The 22,615-nt window shown below is 46.3% G+C and overlaps 1 protein-coding gene and 1 long non-coding RNA gene across 3 annotated transcripts in view; one reads left to right on the forward strand and one right to left on the reverse strand.

The window, feature by feature from the left end:
- The window catches only part of LOC142845869 (uncharacterized), a 61,613-nt gene that overhangs the window by 36,015 nt on the left and 2,983 nt on the right, over window positions 1–22,615 (forward strand). The gene's annotated exons all lie outside the window — the stretch shown is intronic.
- Window positions 1–22,615, reverse strand: part of Rora (RAR related orphan receptor A) — a 732,627-nt gene that overhangs the window by 19,522 nt on the left and 690,490 nt on the right. For both annotated transcript variants that reach the window (XM_075965361.1, XM_075965362.1), the window contains 3 exons: window positions 18,519–18,604; window positions 6,638–6,779; window positions 3,912–4,307 (listed from right to left, as the gene is read on the reverse strand). In XM_075965361.1, the coding sequence (XP_075821476.1) occupies window positions 3,912–4,307; window positions 6,638–6,779; window positions 18,519–18,604 (624 nt within the window). The remainder of the gene's footprint in view (window positions 1–3,911; window positions 4,308–6,637; window positions 6,780–18,518; window positions 18,605–22,615) is intronic.

The following is a 22,615-nucleotide window of genomic DNA, read 5'->3' on the forward strand; positions in this document are numbered from 1 at the left end:
AAAAAAAGAATGGGTGTTGGAAAGCAGAAAATTCCGCTCAGATAAAGGGCTCTCACTATGGAGAACAGTGTCTAGACTATATACCAAGATTAGCATATTTTTAAAAAAAGGAAGCTCGGGAGGTTCTACAGGTCTCACACTCTGCTCTTCCTGATGTCTTTCCCACTTATTCCAGTCAACACCTTGTTTCAGTTGATCTTAACAAATATTACTGGGAACCAGCTATGGTGTCACATGCCTGTAATCCCAGCACTTGGGAGGCCGAGACGGGAAGACTGCCATGCTTTCCGGGTCATGAGTGATGCAGTGAGTTTCAGAGGCATGACAGGAAGCCCGTCTCAAATTTTATCCAGGGCTGAGGACTCAGCTCAGAGGCAGAATGCTCAAGATCCTAGGTTCGATCCCCAGCATTTGCAAAATGGTTCATGAATACCTGGGCCAGGTGGGACTCTTAAAACAGCCAATAGGAAGAGACAATGGCTAACGCAGTGCACACAGTGGGCCAGCAGGGGGCAGCAGCTACATTTCCAGTTCATAATAGATCTGGCGAGGCAAATGTTTTTAAGACCCTTCACTATTTCTAAATATCCCTTTCAGCAGAGGAGAGTCTCACCAAATCGCATAGAGCCTAAGAAGCCAGTGTGGCTCTCAGACCAGGTAGCGACAGTGAGGTGTGTTTAATCTAGGCGTTAGGAGTCAAGCTTTCTGGGCAAAGCTGAGCAGTGAGTTATTTTCCTTGCTTTGTGGCATCAGTGAGTGGGTCTCCCTGCCTGACCCTGACCTTTGCAGCACTGTTAGGGTACCCAGGTGTGCTCCCCTCGCTGCCCTTGGACAGCCTGTGGCTATGGATGCAGCCCAATGCAAAGTTGTAAGTTTATTTCAAAGTAGAACAAAATGGCAAGAAAATCTCTGTTTTAAATTTGAATTGTGCTGTGTTTGTAACAGCGCTGAAACCCCTCCCATGGGAAGTCCCGGCTTCTAAGATTTTCTCTCAGACTCTCAGGGTGGGATAGAACATTAGAAGATACCATCTGGGCTGAACATACCTCATTTTTATAGATAACATCAATAATTAAAAATTAAACAGTACTTTCTTTGTGCAGACCCAAAGGTTTTATATCTTTTCTGAAAAAAATTTGTATTATATATACATATATATATTCTCATATGTATATTGAGAAGATGAAGGAAGGTGAAGGTACTGTTCCCATTTCTTTGGCTAGGCACCTGAGCCAAAGTGGCTAAGTAACTTTTCCAAAGCGTTACAGTTCAGGGGCAGAGCTCCGATGCAAATATCCTCTGGCTTCCGAGTTTGTGTTACCCTTTATACCTATGTGAATGCACAAGAGGCATGGTTGCTGCTTGCGGGCAATGTGGCTCAGAGTGGGTTGAGCACCCAACAGCAAAGCTGGGACCGCCACCCACATAAGCTGACTTCTCGTCTCCCCGCACCTACTTAGTCAGCCATCTTTTGCAACAAAGCGCTAACAGCTACTGTCACAAACCCAGTTAGCACTCTTTATAAAACAGACCTTGGTTGGTTATCTAGAATGTATGATCCAGGCACACTAACTGAATGCCAAGGGTAAGGCTTCCTAGCCAAGGATGGAGACCTGTTCTGCTCAGAATACTGTGGGTATAATTCCTGAGAGATGGGATTGAATTTAGGATGTGTTTGTGTAGAACTTACTTTCCTATTGTGCAATTCCATTTGCTTAAATTCTGATGGCAAAGTTTAGCCTACAAGGAGGTCTGGAGTTTTTGTTAGAAAGGCCTACAGGACAGAGGCTGTGAAGGCAATCTCACAGCATATGAGGTGGCTTTGAAGAGGGTTCAGCCAGTCTTTGGCACTTTTATGCCATGTTCAGCTCCCTCAAACTACCTTGACCTATGAATGGGACAGCCAATCTCCTCTCTCAGAAGAATTCTAACTTGGTTTTGAGTTTGGTTCCATTTGAGTCGATTCATCCTGGAAAATGCTATAGCCCTGACTCCCAGGCCCACTGGGAGGGGACCAGTGTAGGTCTGTCCGGAGACTTAAGGGCACCAGCTCAGCCATTTTTAGCCCCATTCAAGTATTTGTGCACATTTAGCCAAAATACCATGTGCACGGATAATGCTTTGACTCAGTGCTTTGAATCTGTTTCAGCATTGAATATCTGGCAGGCGAACAGGCAGGTTCACTGTCCCTACGGTGAAGCGGCAGCAGGCCTGGGGCGAGTCGGGTCACTTTGCGTGGGAACTTGTCAGCTTTCAATCAAATCCTTATTCAGTTTGGAAAATTTAATTTTCATTACAGTTTTGCTTCAGCCAACCAAGATTCCATGACCAAAAAAAAAAAAAGTTTTTGTTCTAGTTTGGGGAAAAAAAATTAAAAAAAAAATCAAACCTACCTCTGCTCAGCATGCCTTCTAGTTCAGAGGTTTCTGTGCTAATCAAAAGAGCGGTGGTGCACTGTTAGTGCCGCGCAGTGGTTAAAGAGCAGACTCAAAAAGGCCCCAGCTCCCAAGGGTTTAAATTTAGATCCATAGAGAGATGCTTGTGTAAAAAACTGGAAAGAACATTCACGTTGTTCTATTTGGAGATTTTTGCCTGGAAATATAAATTTTCACTTAAAAGGGATGTTTTATGGGGTGCAGAGGTGGAGGCAGCAGCTACAGAACACGGCCTTTATGCCTGCGAACCGAGGGTTTCTGTGCTCAAGTCAGACCGGCGGGCTCTTTACCACCCCAGGTCCTCATCGGAGCTCACTGGTCTCCACAGCTGCTAATTGAAATACCCCAAAGGATTGTAACGACCCCGTGTGCAGAAGCATGGGGAACGGCAGATCATTCGAAAACTGTAAAGGCTCTTATCAAACTTTTTCTAATAATAGCACTGTATTTAAAAAAAACGATTAAATATAGCAGAAGGTGTTAGCATAACACACAGGGAGGGAAGCCTCCGTTGTCTGTGCCACCAGTCTTTCTAAGTCATTATCTCCCAAGAGGCAAACGATAAGGAAGGAGGGGTTTGTTTGTTATTTTGGCGAAGTGAGACCTATATGAAACATGATCAGTTTTGTTACCAATGGCCATCTTCAAAACATTTTGGCAAGGTCAGAAGTAAGTCACGTCAGGCGTTCACAATTCATGCCAGTGCAGCCAAGCTTGGCTGCCTGAGGGGCCCATCAGATGGGTCATCACTCAACTGGTACTGGTTGGTTACTGGCGTTCACAAATATCTCCATGGTAATTAAAAAAGGAGCTGATAAACTGATTTTTATTCTAAATGTTCAAGGTTAGGAGATAGAGATCTGGGATGGAGACTGTCCAACAGGCACACAGGACAGTTAGAATCGCAAGAGGAGTGAACTGGGGTGTGCCGCTCCATAGTAGGGTGGTTCGGATAATGGTGAAAAAGCTGGAAGAGGGTTCTGAATGCTTGCTTTATGCTAAGTGTCCAGAGAGACAGATAACTGAATTCCCCTAGTTGATTGCTGCACCATGGGTACATGTGTTGCAGTGTCACACCGTCCCTCGTGATACACAGTTGTTATATGTCAATTAAAAATGTAAAAATTTTAGCAACCAATTTAAAAACTTTTAAAAAATCACAAGAATATATCTATGGTTCAGGTTTGGTTAGTGGACTTTGTGTATGTGTGTGGCCTTAGGCATAAAGCAATACCTGGAGTCTAAGAGAATAATCAGTCTGGGTGGCCTTCCTCTGTGTTTATGTGGGATACAGGCTGCTTATATACATCTGTCTAGTTGCTGAGCAATGCATGTACTGCAAACACCACAGGAACAGTCCAACAGCAAGGCTGGCATCTGAAATCCCACCCATCAGAGGACAGTCCCTTATACCGCTCTTAACTTCACAGGGCATACCCAGAGCAAACCAGCAGCAGCATGCACACCGGCCGTTACCTAGTTCTGCCATGGATACGGTTGGGGAAGTCTCTCCGTTGGTAAAGGAGCAGTAGGGGAAGAAGCCAGATGCTGGTGTGTAGTCACATATGGGTTCTGGTTTGATCCCATTGATGTCCAGTCCCGACTGGTCCGGGGAGGGCTGGATATCCAGGTAGAAGCTGCTGACGGCAGAGTCGGCCTTGCTGCCCTCCGGGGTGTGCCCGTCCATGTAGGTGCTGAGGTCATCATGCAGTTCCGTCAGCCCATTGGCCGAGATGTTGTAGGTGGGTGTCAGAGGCTCAGCTTCCCCAGGCTGCTGCTGGTGGTCTCGCTGTTGCTGCTGCATCCGGTGCTTTTGCACCTCGGCATATAAGCTGTCTCTCTGCTTCTTGGACATCCGGCCAAACTTGACAGCTGGAAGACAAAGCAAAGTGCTCCTTGAACCAGTTAGTGTTATCCTTTCCCAAGCTTTGAGCTTTCCAGAAGATCTCAGAGCAGGTTAGCACAAAAGCAGGCCACCCACAAGCAAGAACAGGCTTCTTCATGTGCCCCCAACATACATCCCAGGCAACCTTCCTTTTATTTCCCTGCAGTCTTACACCCTTAGACTCACTGAGGATATAATGTTTTGTTTTGTTTCTCCCTCCCTCCCTCTTTTTGACACAGGGTCTCACTCTGTAGCCCAGATTGCCCTTGAACTGCTGATCATCCTGCCTCAGCCTGCCGAGTGTTGGGATTCCAGGCATACAAGCCTGGCTCTGAGGAATAGTAGTTTCATGGCTTTGTTCATTCTCTATCAAATGGCCTGGCTTAGACCCGCCCCTTACTTTGCAGTCTTTGGACAGAGAGGCAGAGATGCAAAGACTCATCTTTCACTAAATGTTCTCATCTTTACACAAGAATGAAGTTCTTCCTGGTTGAGCAGGTGGATCTGGGACTTTACAGAGAGGCTGCCTATAGTTTCCAGAATGGTACTTCGGAATCTGCCTGACTTACGAGGCCCCCTGGCAGTTGTGGACTTGTCTTTCTTTTCTATTTGGAGACGGGTCATTTCACTGTGTCACTCAGGCTGGCCTTGAACTCTCAGGTGCAAGGGGTCATTCTCTCTGCCTCCTAGGTAGCTAAGGCACACACCTCTGGGTCTGAATTGGATCCATCATTTAGCCTCAGGTAAACAAGAAGTGGGGTGTGGCAAGCCTTGTAAGATCCCCTGGGAAGGGGCTGTGTCTGTCGTACTTCTCAGGATGGGTCCTCACATGGAAAGGTGGCAGGGTTGCGGCAGCTTCCCAGTTCACTCATCTAGATGGTAGGAAACCGCTTTCCTGGTTGGAATTCTCCCACGGAGGTTCCTTTTATCTCCCTGCCTGGGCACTCGACAGAGGTAGCCCCTGCTGGAGGGACTCCGCTTTCCTAATTGATCATCGTTAAACTGATTCCTGACTGGGGGACAAACTCATTTATTCCACCATTGTCAGAGTGACAGGAGAGGCAGAAGGCAGGGGAGATGAAATTGGAAGCTGAGAGCCCACGCCACTGACCAGCGGAGGACTCTTCTCACCGCGGAGGAGGTCCTGCGCTTTATACAGAGGAACAAGCTAGACTAGCAGCCACCTCGGAGCTTCCACAGCTCAGACAGGGCTGGACGCCAAACGGGCATTTCATTTGTGAAGCGCTGAATGTATTTTCTTCCCCACAACAGCCTGTACATACATGTACATACACATGTGAGAAGCCATCCTGAAGGTACTGAATTTGGGGAGGGACAAAGAACATTGTAGAACACCCCATGGGTGTAATTATGCTTTCGCTTTTGTCTTAATACAATGACAGTCGCATCCAGCTGTGGGGAAGGACTAGCACTCAAGCAGCGCATTTATAGCTTCTGGTTTTAACTGCAGGCAGATAAGAGCTGTACCTAGCTGTCAGCTTAATGCTGTTGGAAGACGAACTTGCTGTGGGCTCTGAGTTGCCTGTCTGCTAATGGCAAAAGCTGGACCTCTCTAGGAGGGCAGAGAGACTTGCAGGGTAGGAAGTGAAAGTGAACTGGGGCCTGGGCGGCTCCGCCAGGTCCTAAGAACATCAGATGGAGGCAAGGGCAGGCTGCCACTCCATCCAAGGAGATCTCTGCAGACAGTCAGCTAGTGTGCTCGGAGACGTCCTTAAAGTGGACCTGCTGCATTCCCGGCCCGGTTCCATGCGAAACTGTCTTGTTATCTCGTGCACTTAAGATCAGTTTCAGGGAGGATCTTGAGATGCTCTGTGATTGGACAGGGGCCCATTTCTAGTCCTTATGCCTTCCTTCTCTTAACAAAGAAGGGCATTTATCGCTAAGCCTTACTTTGTACTATGTTCATGTTTAGAAGGTGTAAACGTTTGACTCTGGTAGGTGATCCAGATGACCCAGTTGTTACCCTAAGGACTATCTCCTGCCAAATGTCAGTAGACTTACCAGCATTACGTCTACTTAATTTGTCCTGGCTTGGGTTTCCTGCAGGAGGCATGTTTACGAAAGCCCTCAGAGAACGCAGTTTCTGAAATGTTGGCAATCTGAGGGTTTTCTGACTATAAGACACTTCTCTATCTACCCCCACGAGCCAGTCAGCTGACTCCCGGAGATCACGGATAGAGGAAGTGCTGTGGATGGCAAGGGTGGAGAGGGTTTCCCCTGAAGGAGCAGTGCCTGTGTTTCAGGAGTGCTTGCCCAGCCCCATGCATTTGTCCCACTCCAGTCACGAGAGGCTCACCATCTCGAGACATCCCCACGGCAAGGCATTTCTGCAGTCGACAGTGCTGGCAGCGGTTTCTGCTGGTTCGATCGATCAAACAGTTCTTCTGACGAGGGCAGGAGTAGGTGGCATTGCTCTGCTGACTTCTCCTGAAAAAGCCCTGTGATTCAGTTATAAATACGGAACAGGTTAGTGTCCGTTCCAGCGGTGATACCAAAGGCCATGGACTAAGCACTGAGCACCACTAAATTAATATTTAATGGAGGGATAAGCTCGGGGCAGAATCATCCAGGAGACCATTAATGAAATTAAAGTCACTTCTTTTTCCTTGAGTAAAATTAATCCCCAGAGCCTAATCCTCTATCCCTTACACATGCAAAACTTCCTTTAACTTCCGCCCAGTTGACTGTGTAAGACACATGATCCGGCCGATCAAACAAAGCAGCGTTCTTGCTGAAATGACACCAAAGGATTTGTCTTTAACCTGTATCTCTAAAATGCCTTTATTTTGAGCATGTGTGGAGGTGTACACACGTGTGTGCGCATGCACAGGTCAGGGGAGGGCATCGGGTGTTCTGCTCTCACTCTACCTTATTCGTTGAAGCAGGGTCCCACTGTACCCGGAAATAGACTGCCATGTCACAAGCCCCGGAGATCCTCCCTTCTCTGTCCCCACAGTGCTGGAGTGACAGGTGCCCATGGCTGTGCCTGGCTTTTTGTGTGAGTGTTAGGATTCAAGCTTAGGCTCTGATGCTTATGCAGCGCATGCTCTAACCCATGAGGTCATCTATCTTCCCAGCCCCCGGAAGGCTTTTTGGTAAAATAAACATTTCTGCAGGCCACCCAGCGCTAAGGAGAACATGGTTGTACTCGGCTCACTGCAGTCTGGGTGTGCCAGGGTGCACTGCGGAGTTGGTGCTTTCTCTCTGCCACGCAGGTCTCTGGCCGTTTAGGCATCTCTCACTCCCTAAGTCTGAGCTGTTGGCACAAACAGTTCGATGACACTTGGACTGATTAAAAATCAGTTGCACCGGGAATTCCCCACCCTCATGGTTGAGAATCAGCAGCGTTTAGAATCATGGCCTTTAGGGTTTGACGGGTCCGGCAATCATTTGTCTTGAGGGCTGTGTTGGAAATGATGGGTGCGCAAAGACACGGGGGAGCTACTGACCTCAAGGATGCTGGTTTCGCCTGTGTGTTTATTAACTTTCTGATTTTTCAGTATTGGGATTGAAATGCGCAAGCTTATTGGTAGTGTCTTTTAGCAGCGACCACAGGCTTACCACAGGTGCAGCATCTCCACTGCCACTTACTTGAAAATGTGTTCTAATCTGCCATAGATTTCTTATGCAACACGGGTGCTACTTAGAAGCATATTTCTTAACTTCCAAATACATGACAGAGGCACTAGGGATGTATGTATATGCGCATATATGTATATATACACACATACACATATATAGATATACATACATAATACATACACATATATATTTTTTTCTTTCAATGGCACTGTAAGCTGGGCCAAAAAAGAAAAATAGCCAAGAGAAAATTGTTTATGTGAAGCAGAGCCACAAAGAGAAAGAATGGCCATCTTCAGAGTTTTCCTTAATGATAAAGACAGATGATTCTGGGCTGGAGAGATGGCTCAGAGATAAGAGCACTTGTTGCTCTTCCAGAGGACCTGAGTTCAATTCCCGACAACCACTTGGTGGCTCACAACCTTCTATAATGAGACCTGGTACCTTCTTCAGGCCTGCAGGGATACATGTAGGCAGAATATTGTATACATAATAAAACTTACAAAACAGACTTATGACTCCAACCAAGGGAACATTGGAGGGGCAGACAGCAAAGAAAGAATGGACCAGGTAATGTCAGAATATTGATGATATACTTCAGTCAGCAGATTTTTCCAGGGGCCAATTTGGATACTGTATTAGAATTGTTTAGGACAGAAACAATGTGTTTGTCCTGTAAGTTGGGAATCTTTTAAGGGATAAACATTAAAGGAATACTAGAGAAATGGTACAAAGATTCATCCAGAGGGATGCTCTCGCGAGCACCAGATGCCCAACATGACTGACGGGTTCTAGTACACACTCACTCAATGGAGTTGGGTGACCACTGAAAGTTGTGTTTTAGAAAAAGTGTTAATATAAAAAGGCGATAAAACTGGTGAAAAAAACTAAGCCCAGAGCAATAAGAGAGCATCACGTATTTGACGTAATAGAAATGAAGGAAAATTATGCCCCCAGATGACAACAATTGCTGCCTTTGCCTAGTGGGCCCGTGAGTGACTCTGATTTTCTTTCTTTCTCTTTGCTTTCTGATGACTTCTCTACAAGCGGACAGGGATGCAGGGCCCTCGGATCCACTGCCGCTGCCTCTTCTGCCGCCTGGGTGATGACTGGGGTCTAAGTGGACCAACTCGTGTGTCAGATGTGTGTGCGCTCAGCTCTTTCTGTCTACCTTGAGGCAAGGTCAGTGCCTTTTGGAAAGCAGTCCCTTGTCACAATATTTAAATCCTCATGTGTGTGTGTCCTTGGTAAAAAAGGAGTGAGAAAAAGTTCTTAGAATTTCCTGGAAAAGCCAAGAAAATATATTTTAAAACATACCAAGAGGTCACCTGCATGGGTGTTCATTTCAGTCTCTGAGCTGAGAATCAGCCACTGTCCACACCCCCCTCTGTTTCTTTTACAGGGATTTTTAAAGAGATTTCTAGTTTATTTACTTGTGTGAAAAGTAAAGGTACTAACGCCTCTCAGGATGGGGTGACTCACTCAAAATCCCACCTCCAGCATGACAGGAAGTCAGGTCAGGGATTTTCCAGGCTTCTTTTGGGAACACCCTCGTCCCTTTTGTTTTCCCCCGCTTCCACAATTTACCAACAGACCCTCCTCCCCGATTCTCTTAGTTGCTGAGCCATCTCTCCAGCCCCCAGTTCTCATAGGGGCCCCCATTTTAATAGAGCCCCCCCATTCTCATAGAGGCTCATCATTACATGAGTGTCCAAAGCCAAGGCATGCACCAATAAAGTAACAGGGACCGATCGACTCTGAAGTTAATATTTTCCTTTAGCTTTGTTCCTTCAGCTGGCCCAGGTAGCCACTGCCCAGGCATCTTATCAAATCACGATCTACAGCTGTAGCTGAGGTGGGTGGGGTAGGTGTCCCATGAGAAATCCGCCTCTGAAATCCATCCTCTCCCTCCCTCCCTTTCTGCCCAGAAGCAGCAGGTCTCCTTTGGTTCTTCTTACTGCTCAGCCACGCTGCAGTCACTTGGGCTCATTCATGGGGTGAACAGCAATGAAACTCTGGGCGGGGTCTCAGAGTCTCATTAAGGACATCTGAGGAAACCGGCCACGCATCGCATCGCAAGGACAATTGATGCAGCATTTTATGCATCTCAGGTTGGAGGAGTGACACCAATCCTGAAGCTCACGACTGGCTTCCAAGCTGTCTGCTCTGACATGGCAGGTGGGAAGGGTTGGGGAGAGCAAGGCGGCAGACACACCCCTGCACCTCACATTGACTCTTCAAGTGAGCCCGAAAAGCACATGCCTGCTCAGCAGCTATGAGAGAACAGAGCTGAGGACCAGGAAGAGGCCGTTCTCTGGGAGGAAGACAACAGAGTCCCATCCTCAAGAAGAAATATCCTCTTCCCTAGGGGAAGGGTCCTGGGCAGCTTTCTAGAGAGAGACTGAGGAGGCGGCCCTGATTCGGCCAAACTGAACTCTGCATCTTCAGAAAGACAGTCCTTCCCTTCTCCTGGGGTGCTGCCTATGCGTATTTTGCTCTTCAGGTCCTGTCCACCTTAGATTTTTGTTTCTTGTTTTTTGAGTCTCTCACTGGAACCTAGAACTCATGATTATTAGGCTGGGCTGGTAGCTGCCTGTTTCCACGGGGTTACAAATGCATGCATGCAACCACATCTGGCTTCTAACATGGGATGGAACTCAGGGCCTCATGTTCACATGACAAACGCTTCACTGAGCTAGCTCCTCAGTCCTTGTCTCCTTTTGACAAGCCACTTCAGTATTCCTTGGGCGGGGGATTTCTAAGCAGTTACAATGTTTAGGAAGTTATACTGGTAAAATAAGTAAAGCTTTAGAATACACAGGAGAGAGGAGAGAAGCGAGAAGGAAACAGTAGAAAGTTTAGTACTTTCCTCACTTCTTAACGCGGAAGCCGCATGCTTCTGAGTGAGAAGCAGATCTCTTGGAGACGTCCTTGAGGAGGTGCCTCTGAGATATGAGTTCCTAAGGCTGAGCAGCCTGTGACAAAGCCAGTATGAGTACTGGCTTGGCAAGAAAGAAATGACATCATTGTGCAATTTAACTAGTCCCAAGAACTATGTCAGAGCACAGAGAAGTTCCATTCTCAATGTCATGGGCTTGAGTTAAATCACCATGATATCCCTCAGGTAGGAGATGTTTGGGTTATAGTTGGGTATTCACAAGTAGTGACATGGAGACTCATTAATTATGAAAGCTTGTTTTTAACTAGCTCTATAATTTAAATGAACCCACTTCTATTCATCTGTGTTCTGTTGCATACTGCCCATCCTGCTTCCTCTGCGTCTCCTCTCTCCTCACGTCTTTTGGGCACCTAGACTCACCTCTATCTTCCTCTGTCTCTGCCCAGAAGTCCCGCCTATACCTCCTGCCTATCTATTGGTTGTTCAGCTCTTTATTAAACCAATCACAACAATACATCTTCACACAGCATACAACTATCCCACAACACTGGATTGTGACACACTACCACCACCTAGTGGCTGCATGCTGCCATGCAGCCCTTCAAAATAAAACCAATAGGCCTTCCATGCAGGAAGGAAGTTGAAAGATTATCAGGCACTATAGCCCTCAAGAGGTGGTATGATGGAATCAGCCATGAGGGTTTTGACAGAGCATCATAGATCCTTTACCTTTAGAGAGACAATTCACATAAACTCACGAGTTTGAGCAATATGAAATAGTTATACCCATAAAGTTAGTCCTACCAATATGGCTACCCAAACATGGGCTGAAGGACGATAGCAATAAGACACGCTAACCCGGACAGTAGAGAGCCCAAGCGGCCCCAGCTCTACACAAAGGATTACAGGCAACCAAAGAATGCTGAGAGCCTGAGAAATAGTCTTCCCCAGGGATGAGCACAATTGGTTATCCAAAACCAAATGGAACACATACATAAAAGTAACATGATACAGACTGAGCAGGGGCTTTATTTTAGAAATGTGTGAGTGTGTGTGTGTGTGTGTGTGTGTGTGTGTGAACAGTGAAAAAAGAGGCCATGAATTTGAAAGAATAAGGATATATGGGTGTGGTCTGGAGTGAGGAAAGGGACTGGAAAATGATGTATATTATAATCTCAAAAAAAACCTAAAGAAATTATGTATATGTATGTTCCTGGTGTGGATTGTACACTTGAATGTAATATATTGGAGGCCAGAAGAGGACATTGGATCCCCTAAAACTGGAGTTTACAGGGAGTTCTGAGCCACTCAGCACAGGTGCTGGGAACTGTATCTGATTCTTTGAGAGCAGTAAGTGCTCTAATCTGTTGAGCCGTCTCTCCAGCCCATGTCGCCTTGTATTTAAAGTGCATTTTTGAGTTTTACTGATGATACTTGCTTGCTTATTCTTTGGGTGTATCTATTCCCTGACACTTTTCAGAAAACAATATGGTTATGTATACTGAACTTGACCATTGGGTGGGAGTCTTTCCTATACTTCCTGGGGCCATGGTGTTCAGGAGAAGGCTCATACCCGGATTCAAGAGCTAAATGCTATATGTCAGGAAATTCACTCAATCCAGTTATTAAACCTAACCATCACTAAGAAACAATTATTAGCATGTCTGCTGCGAGCATATTGGAAGGGTGGCAACAGTTGGAGTTTCTGAAGTACTGGTTATTTCTTCCTGACTCTCCAGGTAGGCTGTGCACTGGGTGGCTTGCAATGGCCTCTTGGTGGAGCATTTACAGCATTAAACTGGTGAGCTTGGCTGACTGCTACTACTTCTGGTGGCTGTCTGAACTGAAAAGGTCTTACAGAAAGTGACCTCAGTGTAGACTGAACACGAGAGTGTGTCAGAACTGTGGCCATGGAACTGGGGATAGCACAGAAAAGAGGAAGTAATCGTCCAGACTTTGAAAGTTATTAAATGATTCAGAAGTTGCTCACATCTTCACTGACAAAGATGTGAAGTTCCAAGACGTGTCTGTTTTCTCACTTTCTCAGTCGTACATGGTGATGAAGTTATCAACCCAAATGCACGCTGAAACTCTACACTTTCTTGTTTCCTGTCTTATTCCTCCATCCATACCTGAGGATAGTCTCGGGGTCCTCCCTGCCTATCAGCCCCCAGTTCTTCACCCTCAGGATAACTAGTCATGGCTACCCATCCAGGCATCTCTCTCCCAGACTCAATCCTCTTCTCAAAGCCACACATAGACCAAGCTAAACAACTGTGTTCTAGTTCCCCAATGACCTGTGTCCCTGCCATTGCCTGGACACTTTTTTTTTTCACTTTCTCTGGGACCTTCTCTGAGCCGCCCATCCCAGGCATATTTCTGCTCTGACTTTCTAGTTGTGTTATTTCTGTCTCGACTGCCTTCTTTGTTCAAAATAGCTAACTCAGATACTTGAATGCATGACAGGATGGGAGTGGGGAGGGGGGGCCCAGTAACAGTCATCTTCTGAGCATGCTTCTAGGTACTGTGCAGGGCACTTCCTCAACTGGATGTAAAGTAGCAATTTACATATCAGTTTTATGGACAAGTTTAAATTTCAGAGAGACTGAGCTACATGCAAGACCTCACAGCAAGCAGATGACAGGAGGTGCAGGGTTCGGATTCCTGATTCTGGGTGCATCTTATTCCAAAGGTCACAGGCTTGTTTTTGTGGTGGGTGTGCCAAAGGTGAACCTTGGGTATCAATCTTCAGGAGCGGTGTCTCTCCACTCTTCTTCCCTCCCTCTCTCTGAGGCAGGGGTTTGTCACTGGGCCCCAGGGCTCACCAGTTAGGCTAGGTTAGCCTCAGGGATTCTCCCATCTGCCTCTCCTAGGAGTACAGCTGTGTGTTACTGGGGATCAAACTCGTACAGCAAGCACTTCACTGATGGAGACATCTCCCCAGCCTCAGGTCACAGAAATACTGGGGTAGATTAAAAAAAGTAAGGCTCCTCCCTGCTTCTCAGATCTGCAGTGAAAGGTACTGATGATGATGAAAGCAAGGCGGATACAGGGTCTCAACTGAAGCCTGCATTTCTGTGTAGGCGGGGAAACCAGTCTGCTAGATCTACCTCACAAAAATCTTTGAAATATCAGGGTTATTAATGGTTTGGCCCAAGCATGTGGGCTGGCTGGACACTGAACTGTAGGTCTGGTGGGCAGATACTTAGGAGTCTTGGGGTGGGGGCATCCCCTCCTACTTGGGGGCTGCTTTTCCATGAAGCACAGGCTGCAATACTGATCTGATGTTTGGTCTTTTGACAATTTTCACGTAATGAATTGATTCCTACAGTTCATTAACATACCCACTTCCACTTCTGTGTACACATATGTCTTAATTAGCTGCTCATTGGCTGTTTAATTACAAGAAAACAGCTGACAGCTGCCTTGCGGAATTCTAATGGCAGACGCTTTGGAATGGCTACACATTTGCTTTTTGACAACCAGGATTTATTCATGACTCTTGAGTTATCGTGAGTGCTCCTATGCCTGCCCAAAGCATTGCATTTTGAAATTCAGCTAAGAACTGGAAATTCAGGAGACTTTGCAAGTGGGTACCATGTCTGCTTTTTGCTTTATTTCTGGGGCTGGGAAGAGCCGAGTCCTCTATGTAAAAAGATGCCCTATGTCGCAATTTTGTTTATCCTGGGAGCTTTCTTTCGGGAACGTTCAGAGGGGTGAGGATGCGTGTGGGTGGGAAGTGGAGAAGCAGGATTGTCAGTTTTCCTCGGGGTAAAGAAAGATCACCCACAGATTGAAGTTAGGGAGAGGAAGACACCAAGAACGGTGGATCGAACTCAGCCTGCCTCTGCCTCCCGCGTGCTGCAATTAAAGGCATGCGCCACCACTTCCTGGCTTGAGACTCAGGTTCTTTAGATGAGAACAAGCAGTCTCATCTGTATCACTTAGTTGCCCAGGCAACACTTCCCAGGGTAACTTTCTTCCATAGATGATGGCCCGCCTCCTCATGGAACCGTATGTGCCAATGAGCTCTGACTTGAAGCTGATCTTACTTCACGTGTCCCATGCTAGTACCTGAGCTCCAACATCCTCAGATCCAATCCCAGGAAAGGCACTCAGCATCCCCAGGAGAACCTTTCAGAAATCTGGCACTAGGGCAGGGAGGATTCTACCTACCACGCTGCCTAGAACCCAGAATATTTGTGAGCTGAGGAGGGGCAGTAGCTACTGAGACCCGGTTAGCAGGTCACTTGTTTTTGGGGTGCTGAAGACAGAACTGGAAGTACTCCATCCACCTCATCATCTGTACATGACAGAATGGAAAACTTTGATGGCTGAAGGGCAAATAACACCTTCCTTTCCCAGATCTAACTTTCACTGTAAAAGACTGAGCTCTAATCCAGGATGAGGCATTTAAAAGCATTAGAAATGAAAATATTGAGTATGAAAATATTAATGTTAAAAAACTAGACAGAACCAGCTCAGGGGTCATAGTGACTTTTTACAGTCTAGTAACAACAGCAAATAGAACTCAGGAAGAAGAAGTATTTGGGCCTAAAGGGAACATTCATCAAGTTTCTTTCCAGCCAGGCACACACTAAGGTCCACATACTTTGACAATTACCTCAGAGGGGAGAAGAGTACCTGTTACGCACTCTAATTTCTTTAAAAACCTTCCAATGGACATTTTAGGAGAATGCGTGTATGAGGAGATGATTGTGAATTCCCTGTTGCTGGCTGGGAGAGGAGGATTCACATAGGACACCATCTTAGCTCTACGTCATTGCAGATAAATGAATCAGATTTGGTGAATACATTATGATGTAAATGTATACAAGTTAGGATTTATATGTGTGTATATTATACACTGGCCCCCTCCTCATTACATACCTATTTGCTATGTAATGTGGTTTTCCCTCATATGTCTAATTATACTGCCAGAAAGAAAGTTATTTATGATTGGTCACAGTGGGATCACCTCCACCTGGTTAACATCTGATAATGGATGACAATGGCAGAAGTCCCTTGACTTCACTGTAACTAGAGTACATTGCACTGTAACATTGCCACAGTCAGAAATTACAATGTAGAACAGTTACTGTATCCCTCCAAAGTGTACTACCCAGCGCAGATAAGTCACCTGTCAGCGGTTTAGTGGCCGCCATTGTGGAGCAGAGGATCAGAACCGACGGCGGAAAGCCATTTCAGCATGGAGGTATCACACGAACAGGATTTGGAAGGGATTTTAGACAACCATAGGATCTTAACTGTTTGCCTTACTGGTTGTATTTATCTTCTCCAGAATAAACACTGGCCCTTTAAATGTGTGTGCATGTGTAAATGCCTGGGCACTCTGTCAATTCAGCTTCACTGACTAATTGGTTGTTAGAGAGCCTTTCAAATCGCTAAGGCATAGCACACAAGTCACCCCTACCCCACCCCTGAATTTCATATTTCCAGATACTGCATATCAGTTCAACACATAGAACCACAGGGCACAGCGGACAGACTCAGAGATAGTTTGAGCTTCTTGGGCAGAATGGAAAGACCTAGGTGGTCTAGACACCTGGGTGATATGCCATAAATGAAAGTCAGATCTATGGAGGACCAGGACAGAGCAAACACTGTAGGGCTTGGGGGTGCTGTAGGAATGAGAGATACGGTAGGGATGGGAGTGGCCCTGGTGCCTCTACCAAGGTCATAGCTTTGGGGACACAGAGACTGAAGTTGGCAGTGGTCACAGGCTGTTTGCATAGCTAGGTTAGCATTTCATCTTTCTTGTGTGTGTGTGTGACATGCAGAGGCCAGAGGAGGACTTTATTGCCTGAAACAGAGACCCCACACTGAACTTGAGGCTCACTGTCTCAGGGAGAGTGGCTGGTCAATGAGCTCTCAGGATCTGCCTGCTTCTGCCCCACCAATACTAGGGTTGCAGTACACAGCCACATGCATCATTTTGGTTTTTTTTTTTTTTAACATGGATGCTAGGTAATCATACTTGCAAAGCAAGTGGTGCTACCCACTAAGCCTTTTCTCCAGCCCCAAGTATTTTATTTTTACAAGAATTTACTTCAGAGAGGCCAGAAATTTTTTTTTTAATAAACCCATGAGGCCTTTACCACACAGATGAATAATTCAAAATTCCCCTCCAGTAACGTTCCCCACTTCTCAAAGGTGGGTGACTTTTTAAAGGACAAAGGGATTTGGTGAGGTGCAAGAGTCCCAAACTTTGGACCAGGGAGGTGGCACGGCGGGTAGAGGGACTTGCCACCAATCGTGATGACCTGAGTTCCCAGGACCCACATGGTTGACAGAGCAGACTGCTGCAAGTCGTCCTCTGACCCCCTCACGCATGCCATGACACCTGCACGCCACTTCCCAAATAAGACCATGTAATAATTCTAAAAAAAAAAATCCATCTTCACTAACCTGCGGTCTATATATGTAAATCAGCAAATAATATTATGATTAACAACGAGAGGAAGAAATTTAAAAATTATGAGGCTAGTCTCCCCCAAATCCCACAGCCATTATGTATGGCTGCAGGTGATTTTCTACCTTATGACACAATGCAGTCTTGTTTGCACTAAATGAATACAAACCAAAGAAAGAAAAACAGATTTTTTTTTTAACCCTTCAATCTTAAAAAGCCCAAGGGCTAATTGGGTGTGGCTGTAGCTGTCTCCTAGGCCATTTGCATCAGATAACATTCCTCCTGCTCATTTGAGCTGCTTTAACCCTGTCTCCAAACTCTTCCCATACACAAAGAAGACTTGCAATCTCAATCAGTGGAGATTTGAATACATTTGGGGGCGTGGTCCTGGGGTGACTAAGCACCCCCACCTTCCATTCTTATAGTAAGCCTGTTCTGTGTCCCTGGCCCCATGGTCACCTCATACAAATGGTCACTGTAGCAATAATATCAGGTTTTTATTTAAAAGCACCTCTTATTCTTGGAATAATCCTAACAGGAAGGCAGGGCAAGTGTCATGGCTACTCCATGGATGAAGCTGAGTTGATCAAAGGTTCAGACGTGTCCCAAACAATGTGGGCAAATAATTTGGCCAGGTGTACTAAGACCTGGATACCAACAGAAAGACTCAGTCACATCCATGTGAAACTTAATGGAAATAATTTCCTCCTAAACCCAGTGACAGGGCAACCAGAGGTCTCTTGTGTCTCCGTGCATAAACCTGCACCAACGAAGGCCAGAACAGGATGTCAGTGCCCTCTTCTGTAGCCCCTGCCTTATTCCCTTGAGACAGGGTCTCACACTGAACCTGGACATCACTGTTGAGCTAGGCTAGCTGGCCAGTCAGCTTCTGGGATCTCTGCCCCAGAAAGCTGGGGAAACAGGTCTGAGTGGCCATTCTTGGATTTCTCCCAGAGGCAGCAAGGATTTGAATTCAGGTCCTCCTTCCTGCACATATAAGGCTATGACCAACGGAGCCATTCCCCCAGCCCCAGAGGGAGCTCATCAGTGCGATGGGCTCTGCTCCCTTGCTCTCTGTCCTGACAGGTTGAAGGAGGTGTAACTGCAGTAATTATAACTGGACGTGGCAGTACTGACCCCACCCTGTCATCATCACTCGGAAGCTCAGGGAGTTGAATTTTTAGGCAGACTGGAAGTAAAAAATAGAAATGGCCAAGATGCCCCGTAACACGAATAGAAACAACAACAACAATTAAAACCGCTTACCTTGCACCCTTCACACGTAATGACACCATAATGGATTCCTGACGATTTGTCTCCACAGATCTTGCATGGAATAATTTCAATTTGAGCTGCAACAGAAGCATGCAACCAGTTAATTACATTTTCTTTTAAACACCTTATAAAAGCGTTCCCCGATCAGCATTTGTATAGCGAAAACTAATAACCTACTAAACATTATCCTGCATTAACTATTCATTGCTGAACTGTGAGGGTCCCCCTAGAGCCCTGGACTAAATTATGGCTGCTCGTTATATAATAGCTTTCGGGTTATTAAAATGGGTCATTTGAGAAGGTGTTTAAGAGCCCACAAGAAGACTGGAATCAGCATTTCAAAGGCTTCCAGAACCGGAGAGTTCGCAGTTTAGGTCTCAGAGCAAAGCAGATACTAAACTGTGTCCCCTCCCGCCCCATCTCATTTTCCATCATTATTTTTAAAAGGTCATAAATCTGTCTTGGCTGAGCATGTGGCTCTTGACTTGTAGAGAAAAATACATCCCCAAAAAGTCAGGTCTACTTAGGAAAATGATTCAATTCAAAATATTAATAAGTTACGTATGATAGGAAGGGCTCTCCATTCATCCTTTAAGAGAATTAATGTAGTTGCCATGTGTTCCAAATTAGTTCATCTTTGTACAGCCCAACCTTTCAGCCATAAAGTTAATATCCTGCCTGAATTTAATAATGATGAATTTTGCCAAACAGGAGAAGTTGCTTCTGAATATTTTTATGATGGAAATTGATTTTTTTTGGCGCAGCATGCATGTATTCTTATGCAATTGATTATTTAAAGCTGCTTGCCTCTGAGAAGCCAAATGATTAAGAAATGACACCAAAGTTCTAAGTCCTGGTTAGGCATCTATTCATCTCGAAATAAACACACTGTATTTCCAGTCGAGTCAGAAAAAGCAAAATTGAGAACCGAAATATATAGAATAGAATACATGGGGAAAAAATTCCGTATTTAACTCATCTCTTAAATAGGATTTGTATGTGGAATCATGGAGACAAAGGCTGATCAGCAATGATGATGACCTAGAATGTTCCATTATGAAACCTTTACACCCCACAGTTTTCACCGCTGGATATCACCACAGCAGTCTCTGCCAAGTCATACATGCAGGCAGAATAGCAAGTGACCTAGTCAATTTCATTTCTGCAGGTATTTGGCTCGGTAGCTTTGTGCCTTCCACAGAGCAATGGTCCCATCCAGTAACTCTGCTGCATGATGTATGCAACACACACACACACACACACACACACACGCACACACACACACACACACACACACACGCACGCACGCACGCGCGCGCACACACACACACACACACACACGCACACACGGCCTACTTTCTTCTACTGAAATGTCATATCCAGGGATATTTTCTGTAACCACTGACTTTGCAATCAGATGGAATGCCATATCCAAATCCATGAGGTTCCTGGATTAAAACCCATCGTAAGCTGTGCCGTCTGCCACCCCCTTCCAAGAAGATGAACACACGTGTGCTGGCGGCTTCAGCTATTCTAGAAGGAGGGCCCTTTCCCTATGTATTTTTTTCAGCCCCGCACCCCAGGCTTGTTCATCCAAGATTTACAGCTGTGCCTACAGAGGCCAGAAGAGGGCATCAGGCTCCGTAGAGGGGGAGTTGTCACAGGCGCTAGGAACCCACCACCTCAGGCACTTTTGAAAGAGCAGCAAGCACTCCTAACCACCGAGGCATCTCTCCTGACCACATTTAGCGACTGGTCAAAATCATCTGGAGGCCTACTGCCTCATAATGGTGCTTCTGCAACTTAGGATGTTTAGAGCTGTACTAATAAAAACCCATTTCCAACCTTGCCTTGTTTGACATTCTCAAGAGAGATAGCAGAAGGCCCCGTATGGAGTGTTCCTTTCAAAATCCTCACTGAAGTCAAGGGGAAGGCAGAGTTATGCTCAGTGCTTTTCAGAGAGAAAGGCATGGAAAAGGTGCTGTCCGCCCGCAATTCCAAGATGGGGTTTCCCACACGCATGAGCTAGTCTACAAGGAGAACTGGCTGCTTCTACCCTGACCTGGGAGGAAGAGAATAATTACGTGACACTACTCAGGTCACCCACCCATTAAACAGAATTTATCTGTGAAATAAAGACACCCAACCAGGAGCCACCTTCTGCCCCTGCTCCACTTCAAACTATCACTGAAATGACATGAGCAGACCTTGTTACCCCCACCCGCTACCCCAGGGTCAATCAGCACCAGAACCGCTTGAGGCAAAGCAAGCACCCTCACTCATTTTTCAGTCTGGGCCTTTGGAGAATGGTCTTCAGGACACAGGGGTTCAGCGGGTGGACCATCTACCCAGATCTCCAGCACCCACCTACACGCTTGGGGGGCATGGCAGCCAGGCTGTAATGCCAGTGCTTAGGAGGCAGAGACAGAGTCCCCAGAGCAAGCCAGCCATCAAGACCAGCTGAAATAGTACTGGGTTCCATGAAAGGCCATGCCTCCATATAGAAATAAGGTGGGTTAAGAAAGACACATGCCACGGACTTCTGACCTTTGCGTACACATGCACACATGTGCACTCACGCAGAAGCAAAACAAGAAAACCATCTTCAGCTGGCTGTTGGCTCTGTATGAGAATCTGAGGGCCCTGGGCAGGCTCTCTAGGGAAACTATGTAACCCTACCTGATCAAGTAGGGACATGACAGCTGCTGCTGTGCTTTGGGGTGGACCAGGATTAAAACTAAAAGGGGGACTTCCGAGAGTACCCAGAATGCTTATAACAAGCTACAGCAATGCGTTAATTTACATACAGGGAGGTCTGGGGGTATGCTCATGATAAGAGTGCCTAGAAGTATCATTGCTGCCTTAACACCATCACCTAGGAACGGCTCGTGGTCTGGCTGGGGACAGGCAGCAACTAATGGCAGCACAGACTTAGGCGCTGGTATTGCTGCGTCAGGCTTTGGCACCCTTGGTCTCAGTCTTGCATAAGTTCAGGTCTTTCAGCTCTCAAGGCAATCCAAACCCAAGTTGATTGCACAAGTTTACACAGAGGCCACAAAGCTAAGAATGAATGGGCTCACGTAGACTCACTTTTCTTTCCAAGATGGGGCTGTTCCGCTAGACCTTTGTTCCATCATGATGTGCTTAGCCCCAGTGGGCAATGTGGGCTACAGAACCAGAATTAGAACAAGCTTCTCCAGGAACTTCACAGGTGGGGACTGGATGGGTCTCTGCAGAGCAAGGTTCAGCTGTTTTGTTTGGTCAGATTAAACTGCTCAGCTAGTGTCCCCCTGCATGGCTGTCTTATCTCAGAAGATAATTTCAGCCCCGAGTGCTCTTTGGGAGTGATGAAAATACACCCGCTCCTACCGCACGGCCTCTGAATGTCATCCGATCACATGTGTTGACATTCCCACAGCAAACATTTGCAACTGGGAACAAGGCACTTACCCATGTCCCCATTCAATCGCCCCAGCATGTGGAAGCCCCAGCCCGGTTTACTCTCAATTGACAGGCTCAAAGGAATCAAGGAGAAGAAAATCATAGCCGGTGCCACCCAGCTATTTCAAAAGGATGGCGGCTGACTCTCACCAACTTAAATTTTTACGTCAACAGGAAGGATAAGAATCCCTTCAGCTTTTTCATGGAAGCACTGTCTTCTCCAAATGGTACTCTTCCCACACAAAGGATGTGTCTTAGCTCCTTCATCTACTCCACACGTGAACAGCATCTCAAAGCATGGTCGCTGTCACACACCACCACGGTTGACAATCACAAGTCCACAGACTGACCTGGAGCACATATGCATTTCCCCCAGCCAGCGACATCAAGCAGTAGGCCACTGGGAGGCAGTCGTGACTGTGTGGTTGCAGATGAGCCTCCCAATGAACAATCTTGCTATGAAAACGTCTCACTGAAATGCACTTTCCCCCCAGCCCTATTGCCTGAATAATTTGCTCTTGTGCCCTCTGAGTAATTCAGGCAGGCTCTCCACACTTGCAGAGGCAGATTCCTAGAGCTGACAAGTGACAGTAGGAAGCCAACTGATCACATGATCCTTGAGCTGGGTGGGTCAGTTAGCACTGTGG

Source organism: Microtus pennsylvanicus, chromosome 3, assembly GCF_037038515.1.
Source record: "Microtus pennsylvanicus isolate mMicPen1 chromosome 3, mMicPen1.hap1, whole genome shotgun sequence".
NCBI lineage: Eukaryota > Metazoa > Chordata > Mammalia > Rodentia > Cricetidae > Microtus > Microtus pennsylvanicus.